The sequence below is a fragment of the Lutra lutra genome, chromosome 4 (genome assembly GCF_902655055.1).
Source record: "Lutra lutra chromosome 4, mLutLut1.2, whole genome shotgun sequence".
NCBI classification, from domain to species: Eukaryota; Metazoa; Chordata; class Mammalia; order Carnivora; family Mustelidae; genus Lutra; species Lutra lutra.
This window is the reverse complement of record NC_062281.1, coordinates 111,706,421-111,720,391: the sequence shown is the minus strand read 5'-3', so window position 1 is coordinate 111,720,391 and position 13,971 is coordinate 111,706,421. Positions and strand designations below refer to the sequence as shown.

General features: G+C 32.9%; 1 protein-coding gene across 3 annotated transcripts in view; it reads left to right on the top strand.

Annotated features, from left to right (window-relative positions):
• SLC35A3 (solute carrier family 35 member A3) overlaps positions 1–11,836 on the top strand; it is a 49,599-nt gene extending 37,763 nt beyond the window's left edge. For all 3 annotated transcript variants that reach the window (XM_047726071.1, XM_047726070.1, XM_047726069.1), the window contains exons 6-8: positions 2,840–2,958; positions 4,471–4,604; positions 10,170–11,836. In XM_047726071.1, the coding sequence (XP_047582027.1) occupies positions 2,840–2,958; positions 4,471–4,604; positions 10,170–10,260 (344 nt within the window). In that variant the 3' untranslated portion in view covers positions 10,261–11,836. The remainder of the gene's footprint in view (positions 1–2,839; positions 2,959–4,470; positions 4,605–10,169) is intronic.
• The last annotated feature ends 2,135 nt before the right edge of the window (positions 11,837–13,971 follow it).

The following is a 13,971-nucleotide window of genomic DNA, read 5'->3' as shown; positions in this document are numbered from 1 at the left end:
TTAGGGAAGTTGCTTAATCTTCCTCTGCTTCACTTTCCTCATTGATAAAATGTCCTTAATTATAGTACTAACTCCATATGTTGCTATGAGGATTAAATGAGTTAGTACTTGTAAAGTGTTTAGAATCAAGTACCTTGCATAGTAATCACTATAAATATAATATAAATATATATAATACAAATATGCAAATATCAGGAAAGAAAGAACTATTAAAAGATTGTGTAATTGCCCTAAGTTTTCTTGAATTATAAAATAAAAACAAAAAGCCAGAATTCATGATTCTGTGGTTATGGGTTTCTTCTTATTTTTTTTTCTTACTCTTTAATTTGACCTCATAACATAATCTAGTGAACGGTAAGCTACCTCAAAGTTTCAAAAAGGGTACATAAATAAGTTGTAGATAACTTGAGATTACAAAAACAGAAATTAAAACATATTTTTTTAAAACATTTATTTGAGAGAGCAAGAGAGCAAGAGTGTGCACACCCACATGCATGCACTAGCAGAGTAGGGGCAGAGGAAGAGGGAGAAGGAGATTCAGATTTCCCACTGAGCGTAGAGGTCATTCTATTCCAGGATCTGAGCCAAAGTCAGATGCTTAACCAACTGAGCCACCCAGGTGCCCCCAAATTAAAACGTTTTAATTTTTCAAGTATCAAACTGTTAAAGATTAGCAAGTTGATAAGATCCTATGTTAGCCAGAGTGGAGAAGCAGGAACTCTTATTATCTGTGATTGCGAGGAGTGTAGATTGATATAACCTTATTGGATCTGAAACTGGGAATGTTTAACAAAATTGTAAATAAACGCTTTGATGCAAAAATTCCACTTCTAGATAAGAATTTATCCTACAGATAACTTACACAAGAGCACAAAGATGGATGTTTAAGGTTATTTATTTTAGCATTGGTTATAATTGTAAAAAATAGAAAACATGTAGAAGATTGTTGAAATAAACTATCAATATGATTAAATAGTGCAGTGGTTAAGATCATGGAGTCCAGTGCCACACTGCCTGGATTCACATCCAGAGTCCATCACTTACCAGCATTGTGAGCTCAGACATGTTTATTTAACTTCTCTGTGTATCAGTTTCTTCATCTATAAAATGGGCATAAAAGTATCTACCTAATAGGGTTGTTGTGAGTTAACACACATAAAGCACTTAGAACTTGTGGCACATGATGTTATGTATATATTTCATATTCTTATTATTCATTCAATGACATATAACTGATAGAATGCAGTAGATCTGTATATACTGACATGTATGTAGCCTTCAGTACTATATACCTTGTTTTGTCATTATCAGCTGTTACTTTCATTCATTCATTTAAAGAGCGAGTTATTTATTTATTTATTTATTTATTTAGAGTGCATGTGGGGTTGGGGAGCAGAAGGTGGCGGAGAGAGAATCTCAAGCAGATTCTACACAGAGCACAGAGCCTGACGCGGGGCCAAAATAAAAAACTTAATTAAAATTGATTGAGTTGGCCTAAATAAAATTAGCAGAACATTTCATATCCCTTTTAGTTCCTTTTCATCATGGAATCTTTAAGTAATTATGGCTTTATAAAGAAATTGCTTCACCCTGCACTCTTTACTACAAATATTACCAGAGACAACTCCTAACAGGTGGCGCTTGTAGGCATTTCTTTCTTTCTTTATAGTTTAGGATTGCTCCTGGAAATCTTTTAGATCCAGTAGCCATGTGCTAAATTCCGTGGTGCAGCTAAGGAACATAGGAATGAATAAGACATAGTTTCTCCTCTCACTGAACTGGCTTTCCTTAACAGTGAGGCTTTAGTAATGACAGCTTCTGATGTTGCCTGACTATTTCTCAGCTTTGAATTTTTGGATACTACTTAATGTACTTTCAAAACTTCTTAATAAGGAAAAATGCTATGCCACATATCTGAGCTTTTATTTCTGCATATATAAATACGTATATATGAACATCTAGAGCTAGCAATAGAAGATATGAGACAATGAATATGCCAAAAGTGACCATTTTTCAGATATTTGAATGAGACAGCCATGTAGTCATGTAATTTAAGCATTATATATATTTTTAAAGATTTTATTTATGTATTTATTTGAGAGAGAGCATGAGAGCAGGGGGAGAAAAGGGAAAGGGAGAGGGAGAGAATCTGAAGCAAACTCTGTAGTGAGCACGGAGCCCGTTGAGGGGCTCGATCTCACAACCACAAGGTCGTGACCTGAGCCGAAACCAAGAGTTGGCAGCTTAACTGATTAAGCCACCATGGCGCTCTTAATGCCATTATATTTTTTAGTGTTCCAAAGTTGGTAATCTCTGCTCTTTTCTATATCCTCCTTTTTCTTACAATCATAATACAGTATTAAGTATAATTTTGTTAGGTTTATATAAATATCCAAGTAAAAGATTTTTATTTGTTTAAATTTTATTTCTTTTTTAAAAAATATTTATGTACTTATTTGAGAGAGAGAAAGGCGGGGCAGGCAGGGGCAGAGGAAGAAGGAGAAGCAGACTCCACGCTGAGCAGGGAGCCCAATTCAGGGCTTATCCCAGGACCAGGACCCCAGGATTATGACTCAAGCTGAAGGCAGAGGCTTAACCGACTCAGCACCCAGGTGCCCACCCAAGTAAAAGATTTTTTAAGTAGTCAAATTTTGTCAAAAAGGAAAAGCTAAATATAAAATTATATAAATATAAAATTATATGGAATGTCAATGGAAAAATATTTTTCCAAACTAAATGGCATATCACATAAACCTGACTTTTCTCCAAATAAAGTTTAGTTTAGTTTCTCCAAACTAAATGACGTATGACATAAACCTGACTTTTTTTTTTTTTTAAGGTTTCTTTGGGAGTATATTTGGATTAATGGGTGTATACATTTATGATGGAGAATTGGTGTCAAAGAATGGATTTTTTCAGGGATATAACCGACTGACTTGGATAGTTGTTATTCTTCAGGTAAAGCATTTAAAGTCATATTTAGTGCTAATAAACTTTTTTTAAATGTAGATAATCAGAGTAGCTCCTGATGTACAATGTGAGGGAAAGAGATCCCTCCTGTTGGGTGTTCTCATTATATCAAGCTTATTCAGGGAAGTTAAAATAGAACTGGTCTTAATGCAATAATGAAAACACTTTGAAAAGGTCATAAATAACTTTATGGTATTTAAATTTGACATAATTAAAATCAAGTTTAAGAATAAAAGAGTTCAAACTGAAAGCAAATATAACTTTTGATTTGTTTTACAATTCTTATATAGGAAGTCTATGATCAGTGCATTAAGGCTCAAAAGCAGATCTAGATATTTAAATCTGCCTTACATTGTAGTTACATATTAAAATATTCCTGTCAAATTATCTCCGTTTATAATTTGAAATTGGTCAAGGGTTGAGTAATTTCATCATCAAAAATATACTTGATTACTCTGGCGGATATAAAAGTGAAGATGCAAGTCACTGCCTTCACAAACCCTTTCTTTGGAGGTATTTGAAGCTGTAAGAAGCAAGGCCTGTTACAGAAGGTGGGTGTGGATAGCAAAGGATAGTTGTGTTTTGAAAGCAGGAAGGATACTTCTATTTTTAAGATAAAAGGAGACAAGGGTAAGTGAAAATTCAGAGGAAATTTGAAGTAGAGATAGGGTAAATCAAGAGAGTTTGTATGATAGCTTTTATTCTAGCAGAGGAAAGCCCTCTTCCTGTAAGACTTGAGCAAGATAAAGGAGGTTTGGTACAGTCGATATGAGGGATTCATCGTGGACTAAATAGATGAACATGCACATTGCCAGGAGGTAATAGGACATCAGTTTCCATTGAGCTCAATTGGCATAGTTTGTGACTTTCACTAATAAGCTTCTGTCATGTGCAGAGGTACAGTAAAAGTTCTTAACATGGGTAATCCAGATTTAGGATGTGTAAGTAGAGTTTGGCAGAAAACAAAACTGTATAGTGTGGTAAAACCTCATTATTTAAGTAGGCACAGTGTGGACTTTGAGAGAGATTTGGTAGAAAGTTCAGAAGAATAATCTGACAGCAATAAAAAGTAGGTTGAATGGTGAGAAGCTGGGGGAAGAAAGCCAAGTAAAAAAAAAAATTCAAGTTACACTTTATTTTTACTTCAAAAATAAAAACATATCATGGATCTGAGTGACCAGTCTTTCCACATTTGTCTGAACAAGTGATGTTTAATTACTAAATTGGTTGAGGATAGATGTTTTATTCACAGTACAAACTATATTATGACAAACTGCAGATTACTGTGGTAGTTACTTCATCAGATCACTTTTGAAATAAAAGGGCTGTTGAATGAAACCTGGAAGTCTGTTGGTTATAGGATATATTTAATAAAAATCAGTTATTATAGTGGGATTAAATTTATAGGACAAAAGCTTAAAGCTTCATTGAATAATGAGATTGTTTTGAAAGGCAGTTTTATATATGTTTGTTTAAAATAATCTTTTAAAATTTTTGCAGGCACTTGGAGGCCTTGTAATAGCTGCAGTTATTAAATACGCAGATAATATTTTAAAAGGATTTGCAACCTCTTTATCCATAATACTATCAACACTGATATCCTATTTTTGGCTACAAGATTTTGTGCCAACCAGGTAATGTATTCTTTTCTATTTCTTTAAGTATCCAAAATATGTGGAAAAATAAGAATTCTTAATAAGATCTGGTATGAAAAATTTTATTTTATTATAACTTTTGAAGAATCAAGGAAATATTGTAAAAAATCATTTAGCTGTCTTTTTTTTAGTTTTAAAAAATTATTTAAATTCTATTTAGTTAAGATATAGTGTATTATTAGTTTCAGGGGAAGAATTTAGTGATTCTTCAGTTGCATATAATATCTGCTGCTCATTACATCATGTACCCTTCTTAATGCCCGAGACCCAGTACCCTGTCCGCTACCCACCTCCCACCAGCAACCTCAGTTTGTTTTCCAGGGTTAAGAGTCTCTATGGTTCACCTCCCTCTCTGTTTTATCTTTTTTAAAAAAACATTTTTTTAATTTAAATTCAGTTAATTAACATGCAGTGTATTGATTTCAGAGGTATAGGCCTGTGATTCATCAGTCTTATATAATACCCAGTGATTACATCACATGTCCTCCTTAATGTCCATCACCCAGTTACCCCCATATCTCTACTGCCTCCCCTCCAGCAACTCTCTGTTTCCCAGCATTTAATTGTCTTTTATTTTTTTAAAGATTTTATTTATTTATTTGACAGAGAGAAAGACTGCAAGAGAGGGAACACAAGCACAGGGAGTGGGAGAGGGAGAAGCAGGCTTCCCGCCGAGCAGGAAGCCCAATGCAGGGCTCAATCCCAGGACGCTGGGATCATGACCTGAGCCAAAGGCAGATGCTTAACAACTGAGCCACCCAGGTGCTCCTTAATTGTCTTTAAAAAAAAGGTTTCAAACTAACTACATAGAAGAAAATATTCCACTAGTAAGTTTTTTGTACAAATTTAACTAGCCAGAATTTTCCCAATAGACTGGAAAATTTTTTCAAACTTTTCCCCCAAAGTAAAATGTCATATAAAAATTTCAATAAATCATATAGTGGCATTTTTATGTGTGGAATTGACATAGGTAAAGCCAGGAGAATAGATGACATTCTTGAAGAGAATAGTTTATGTAGAGAATGTGCAGGAGAAAACTCTTTTAGGTGGTGGCAGAAGAGTGGTTGGGAAGAGAATTACAAAAGGAATGATGGGTGAGGCAGGAGACCCAGGATGTGTAGTGTCATCAATGCCAAGGGAGGAAACAGAGTCAGGAAGAATGAAGTGTGATTAATACCTATTATAGCTGGTACTGAAAGTCCTATTATTTTTTTATAATTATTTATAATCCCAGAGTAATGAGATTATATTTTAGTGGATTCCAGGCTACTAGTCTTGGTTTTCGTCAACTTCACTCCCCTCCTCATCTTCTTAACTTCTAAACTTTGGAGTCTCTGAAGGATCTGTCCTTGAACCTCTTATTTGTACTCACTCCCTTAGGTGATCTCTATTCTCAAGGATGATAACCTTCCCTTTCCTTTCCTTCTTTCTCTTCTCTTTGCTTTGCTTCTCTTTGCTTCTCTTCCCTTCTCTTCTCCTTTCCTTTCCTTTTCTTTCTTTCCTTTCCTTTTCTTCCTCTCTACTTTCACATTTTACTTTGAATTCCAGGCTTGTATATTTAATTGCCTATTTGACATTTTCACTTGAATGTCTACTACATAATTCATTCCCTAACCCTATAAGGGTTTCCCAATTTAGTAAATGGCAGCACCTTCCTTCTCCAGTTGCTTAAGCTAAAATTCTCCTTGACTTAAACAGGAACAGTTTATCCACAGTAACCTAAGAGAAGGCCTATAGATAGGTAGACAGACTTAGAAAGTTAAAATATATGGAAGTTCTTTATCTTCTGAGTGAAATAGGAAGTAAGGTTATCAACTTCTCTTTACCTTTCTCTCATACATCATTCCAATCTAGAAATAAAGCCTGTCACCTCTTCCTTTTTAATATCTCCAGAGTCAACCATTTCTCACAACTTCCATTGCTACCCCCCTGGTCCAAGGCATACTCATTTATCACCTGGATTAAGGAAATAGTCTCTTGATTTATCTCATTGCTTTGTCTCTTGCTCTGTGCCCCTACAATGTTCTCCATTCAGCAAACTATTTTCAACGTAAATTAGATCATATCACCACTCTGCTCATCACTCTGTTACCTAAAAGTTGTAATTATTAATGGCCTATTTGATATGGCCCTCAACTACGCACCTGTCTTCATCTGATATTACTTTCCTTCTGTTTCCTTCCTTCCCTCCCTCCCTCCTTTCTTTTTCTTTCTTCTTTCCTTCCTTCCTCCCTCCCTCCCCTCCCCCATCTGTCTATCTACAGCAACCTCTTTGCTACGGGCTTTGACTTGCCCTTCAATCATCTTGGAATTCTCATCTCCTGTGTATTCACATGACAAACTCCCTCACATCCTCAGGTCTTGGCTCAAATTTACTGTATCAGAAGACCTCCCTAAATAAAAGCACCCCCCCTCCATTCTAACATTCTTTCCTCCTTTCTTCAGAAGATTTATTACCATCTTATAAGTCAGCAAGGCCGAAGCTTGGCCTATAATAGGCACTCTATTTGAATGAATATTCAAGTCCTTAAAATTTTAATACAGCTAGTAATATTTATTTGTGTTACTGAGAGTGAGATAGGATTATAGATGGAATGTGGCAGTAGAAAAACATAATATGCTCTTTATGTTTCTATATTAAACATTTGTGGTTTCATTCTTCTAGCAACCTGGGTAATATAGGTCTGGGACACACATATTGGAATGTTTAATTTCTCTGAGGCATGGATTTAAAAGTATTTCTATTTCTAGTTTGGTATGGGAATGAACTACCTAGCTAGTGAGACTAGCCTAACAACTAGGATATATATTTTAATGATGCTTTAGCCTCTATTCATTAAATGAGGAAATTGTACACTAATGTATTATTTGAGTAAGTTGGGAACTTTAAATTATCTTAGATGTTTTGGAATCTAGATTTTTAGGGTACATTTAAAAAGGCATACCTTTAAAAAAATAACACCTCATATAAAGCTGACTCAGGATGGTAACTTTAAATCTTTGAGTCATGTAGGGAATAAACAATAAACAAGTAAATGAACAGGTAAATCAGTAGAAGGGCAAAAGAATAGTAGTTTGTCAATAAGATTTATATCTGCATGTAAAGCCATGTTTCTAAGGGACTATGTAGGGTATGTTGGGATGAAGATAAAAAGGGAAAAGATAATGAGTTTGTTATTATTGAATGAATGAATGTTTTGACACTGAGTCAGATGAAGAAGATGGATTATTTTTCCTATAACTAGACTAACTTTGTATATTCTTATTTTTGTGAAGAACATCTCTTAAGTAATAAATCCAATGACCCCTATTCCAAATGTATTAATGTATTTTCCTTTGTTATCCCCATTTCACTTCCTAAAACTGCTTAGGTTTTGTTTGTTGTTTTCTCAGAGGTGGTTCCCCTGTACTTGCCTTTCTGACTGCTCCTTTAGTAACCTATCAATCCTTACTCACTCTCTCATTCATCTCATTCACTGCCATGTCTTGTCTGTCCTCTCTGTGAAGATAAGTCCCAACTTAACTTCAACTCTAGATTCCTATTTTCAGCTGACTGCTAAACACCTCTATTAATATATCACCAGTATTCCTTTTCCTAACTTATTTTTCTTGTGTTGATTATTTTGCTTATTGGTATTAATCATCCTTGCATTTAGGCTTGTTTATTCTTCTATCAAAAATTTATTAAATGTCCACTATGTGCCTTCCTTTCACTGTACCAGATCCTGGAGAAACAGGGATGTATGAATGAGATATGATTTCATCTCTTCAAAGAGATAACAATGATTAAAGAGATAGACATGTGAATAAATGAGAATTTTATGATCAGTGCAGCAATGAAGCATATATATGCAATTCTGTTGGAAATCAGGTGCCCAAATCCTTGAAATAATCATTGTATTCTGATAGTTTTTCCCCAACAAAATTTTTTTTCCTCAGAACCATGTAAAAATAGCTATCTTGACAAGCGGGAGTTTCATGACATTGTTAGGTATTCTAGTAGATCCTGTTAGAAATTTCATAAAATGGATTCCTGCAGTGGGTAGAGAATTGGATCAGACAGCTTTTCAGTTGAGCATGTGATTCTGTGTAATTCCAGAGGTCCAGAAAGCTAGGCAAAGGTCAGAATGCCTGACAGAGGAAGTTTTCAGTCAGAAGCTTGTCCAAAGCCTAATTATGAAATATTCCTATGGTACTAATTTTCTTTAAGAGGTATTGTAGGAAGGTTTATGTTGTCATAATCTTACATGTGTACCTGCATCAGAGGCTTTTGAAAAGTTACCCATTTACATCAAACCAACAGCAGATAATTATTGAGCTCCCTCTATATCCTAGGCTCTTGGGATATAATGATGAATGAGGAGCACATGGTTAAGCAGGCGTGCAGACATGTCAATAATGTGTCATTTAATAACGTGTAATAAATGTTATCATAGAGTACCTCCACTTAGGGGACATTAGACGTGAGTTATGAATAATCATTTTCTTGGGAGAAAGGACATTGCAAGCAGAGCGAGGGAGTAGCATCTAAAAGGACACTGTCCTGAAAGGCACACTGTTTCACTGAATGGAATGGCTGAACTATAGATTGGGTGGGTGGAATATGGGAGATGAGGTCAGGGGGACCACATTAGGAAGGGGCCCTTTATGTCATAGTAAGGGTTGTGATCTTTTTCCTTTATAGAACAAATGTTTATTATTGTAAAACTCAAGAGAGTGACTTTGAACTATTAATAAAACTTTAAAACCAAGACTAACTCATGTCCCTGTAATAGTACTTTGAAGAATTTACATCTTAAAAGTTAAATTCGTATTCACTTTATCTCCACTTTAAGTTCCAGTACCAGTTTAAGTTCATTTATAGTTTATAATAAGGTATATTATATCTCTGGATAGATAAAATAAAGAATAAACCAAGTCTACCTGCATTTAATCGAATTTCCTTTTGTAAAGCATCCTGTGAAGTTGGTCCTGAATTTTGCTTATTACCACCTTGGATTTTAAACTGAACTTTACTAAAAAAACAAACAAAAAGCTGAACTTTACTTTGGTCTCAAAAGAATGCCATTTTCTGTTTATATTTTCAAGTACTTAAAAGTTGAGATCTTTTATTATTCAATGTATTACAGGCAAAAGACATATTAAGGGGAAATACATTTAAAACATCTTTGCTTTGGGAGCCAATACAGTGCAGTGGATGAAAGTAGGGTTCTAGAGTCAAGCATACCTAGATTTGAGTCTTGTCTTCCACTTAAAGTTGACTTTAAGCAAGTTACTTAAACTCTCTAACCCTCAGTTTCCTCATATATAAAAAAAATGAGGTTAATACTAATACTTCTTCATAAGGTGGTTATAAGAATTAAATGAGATGCATAGAAAACACTTGGCTTGAATACCTAGAATGTATTAAGTACTTAGTATTTGTTAGCCTTATTACTGGAACATTTTTTTCCCAAGTTAAAATTGTTTTTATAAGAGAAGAAATAGAAGTTGTTTTGCTTTTAATCTGATTATCTCTTTTTCATTTTTTCTTCATCTATTTAGTGTCTTTTTCCTTGGAGCCATCCTTGTAATAACAGCTACTTTCCTATATGGTTATGATCCCAAACCTACAGGCAATCCTACTAAAGCATAGTCGTATACTATCTTTAACTGATTTTTCACAATGGTGCACTAGGAATCTCAACATTAATCTTGCATAGAGGACTTCTACAGACTCTCAGAAGATATCATCATGCTGAATCTCATTGTATTGTTCAAATGATTTGAAAATATAAAAGTTTAAGGATAAAATGTGTATATGTTAATGAAATAGCTATTACATCGAGAAATCAAAGCTTGAAAGTATTTCCAGCTATTAGAATAATTATTGGAGAAAACTTGAAATCTGAGTTTAAAAAGATTTTACCTTTTGATTGCTGCAGAAATGTCCTTATGCACTCTTTGCAAGAGCACACAACAAATGTCAGATACAATTTTTGCAAATGAGATCTATTTAATCTTATTAAATGTTTTTTATCTTTTTCTGTATAGAAATATCAAATCACATGGAATATTCAAAGTTTGAAAATTATAATTATAATTGCTTATAAAGCTGTGAAGAAACAGAAGTATGATTTGAAAAACATTTTAATGTATCTGAGATTTTTATATTTATATACTAAAGAAAAGATTGCTAAATGTCATTTGTTCAACTACATAAAAATTGATAAAGTTATGTCCTGCGTCTAATTTATGAGAGAATAAAATTCATACTTAAATTTAATGTAGGGAAATACACACATCTATTTCTCCATCTACATTTTAAGATCCGTTTAGTGCTTTGAAACTGCTGAAAGCAATCCAGTTGCTCCTGTGCCAGATTGTAGCCTGAGACTTTTGCACTAATTGAGTTTTGTTCTTAATCTCTTAATTGTGTTTCTTTTCTGTAAATCAGATAAATCCTTAATATTTCTTTAAATTAAATTGCTGTATGTGGTAATTTCCATTAAAGTTTCAAAATGAATTTAAAAGGATTAAATACTCATTTAATAATTGAAAATAATTATTATTATCTATTATCTCCACTTGGAGAATTTTGAACTATCAAAGCGTATACTGTACACAACTAAAATGTTTTAAAATGAATATTGTAGTCATTGATCTGTAAAAATTCCTTTAATCTACAGCTGTTAAAACCAACCACCAAAATAATAATAGTATAGATATCAATGAATTGAGACCAAAATGACCTTTCTTAGAGACATTCCAGATTGCCATAATATTATATTATTTTAAATGGCACTATAGCTATAAACTCAAGGCTGCTCAGAAGAACTTTTTAGGCCTTTCATAAACCCACCATCCCCAGGAATACTCTGGTCACATGTCTAGGAGACGTAGCAAATTCTGAGTTCCCTTTCTGTGGCCCTGTAGAAGCTGCTGGGAAGGAGCCACCACTTAGATTTAAGATAGTGGTTTCTTTTCCGTTTTGATTAGCACTGGAGTTGAGGTTATAAATTACATGAGTTATTTAATAAGTTGGTTCAAGAGGGAGAGAAAATATAGCAAAAATGGTAAAGTGAATTGGTGGGCAAGAATACGGAATATGGATGTAATTTAATTATTGACTATAGATAGAATTACCTATTATGTATAAGAAGTATTTTACTTTATTTTTTTCATTCATGCTTATATATTTTTAAGTCTCCCATTCTAATAGTATAAAAACTTAAAAAAAATAACTATTTTTATATTGTTATAATGGATTTTGTTAAATAGAATTTGGCTCAAAAATACCGTGTTACAAATTTTTGGGTACTTTGGCTTATTAGGACTGGCTGTGTTTCTTTGCTTTATGCAAACCACATCTCTATAAGACACAGGTCTAATCTATTCCATTCAGAGTCTAAAAGTGATTAAAATTACAAAATATCTTAAATCAATTAGCTGGTGATTCCAAATTGGAACTAACTAAACTTTCTGGAAGCCTGACCTATGATTTTCAGTGACCATCTTTTAGAGAATTTTTAATAACTTCACCACATTCTGAGCATTGTGTTTTTAGATCTTAACAGCATTCAGACTTACATCTTACTATCTACTTCTGAGTGATATCTAAGTCCTGCAAATGCAAAGAATTCAAGAGTATATATAAAGATTTATGTTCAGCCTGCATGGAAGTACTAGTTGGGTACTAGTATATATTAATTCAGTGTACATTTACATAGGCTGAGTGTACCTTCAAAAAATGATAAAATCAAATAATTGGATATTAGACATGTTACCATATTTTCCAGTGTCCAAAATAATATAATTTTAAGATTCCCAATAAAGCTTTTAAAAATATAATTAAGAGTTGTGAGAGAAGATGAAGTGATCTAAAGCCTATTTTTAAACCAACTTTTATTAGACAAGTTTAATTTATATTTTGCTTTTCTAGTAGGCTTAAAGATGTTATTAGAGATTGGGTTGTGTAGCTTATAATTTTTAATTCATAGAGAAAGAATTGGATTTGAGAAGGGGGGCCATCCTAGACCATGTTATTTACTCAAATAATGCCATTTTTGTATGTGTGTGTGGTGTGTTTTGATGACCTTCAAAAGCCTTATTGTATCAATCAATCTTGACTATTTAAATTCTTACTTTTAAAAGTTTACTTGTTATCTCTCAACTACTTTGTTCACTATATTCATGGGAGAAGAGTGCCAGTTGATAGTTCTATTAAAAATTAATAATTAAGTATTTGGGAAGAAAAGTTTAAAATTCAATATGTAGGTGTTTCAACATGGTAATATTACCACTTCTTTAATAAGTGTTCTTAGGGAAGTTGGAGGTTAGTTTTATGGTAGAAACTATAGTTTAGAGATGCAAAACTTCAATGTTTACATCAGTTTATATTGAATGTCACAATTTCACAGAAGGGAAGGTAGTTTGATATTTAAACTAGATTCTAAGGAGACAGAATCTAAAAAGAAACTAATTGACTTTGTGCCCAGTAGATGTAGTGTAATATTGATTATTCTTAAATATTGTTACACTTTTCCTACATATCAAATTATTGAACTTTTAAAATGTCATTGTATCGTCATTCAATTGAGTTTTGTTTTGTTTTTAAAAATAAGGGTTAGCATTGCTTATTTTATCTACACTTTCATTGTTATATTTAATTACACATGGATGTATGCTTTACATAAGAAAAGATTTATAAGTTATTTATGCTATATTGAAAGTCATCTTAAGAATCTCCCAGATATGTAGCATATTTAAAGTAATTACAGGACCAAAGAAAAAGCACCTTTATCAAAATCTGGTCCTATGTGCCTTGCTTTACCAAATACCTGACTTTTCTGAAAGATATTACTGTAATTCACTACTTTGGACACATGGGGAAATTGACATTTTATGAATAACTATAATTCAATTTTTTGGATGTTTCAACATTTGCTCTTTAAATCCATTATCTAACAGAATATTAAATTAGTATACTGTATAAACATTAGTAAACAGTACTTATTTAAATAAATTATGCACCATTGCTCCATCATTGAGCTTTTGAAATTTTAACAAGTGTATATATATGGCTGTTATTTGGTTGTTTTATTTCTTATTATGAAATATAATTTACTGTGATTTTTAAAATATTTTTTAATGATTTGAATTCTGAATTTGTTTATATGTCTATGTATTTTATTTGTTTAGAAAGATTCCTTTGAGTTTGGGAATGTGATTTGTATATTTAAATTTTTTATGGACATAATTTAGAGGAATGTATAAATTGGTCTTTTGTTAAATGGTTTTTTAATGGATCAATTTGTCTCTGTCATTTTTTGGTATCCAGTTATTATCTATTTAGTAGATTTATGAA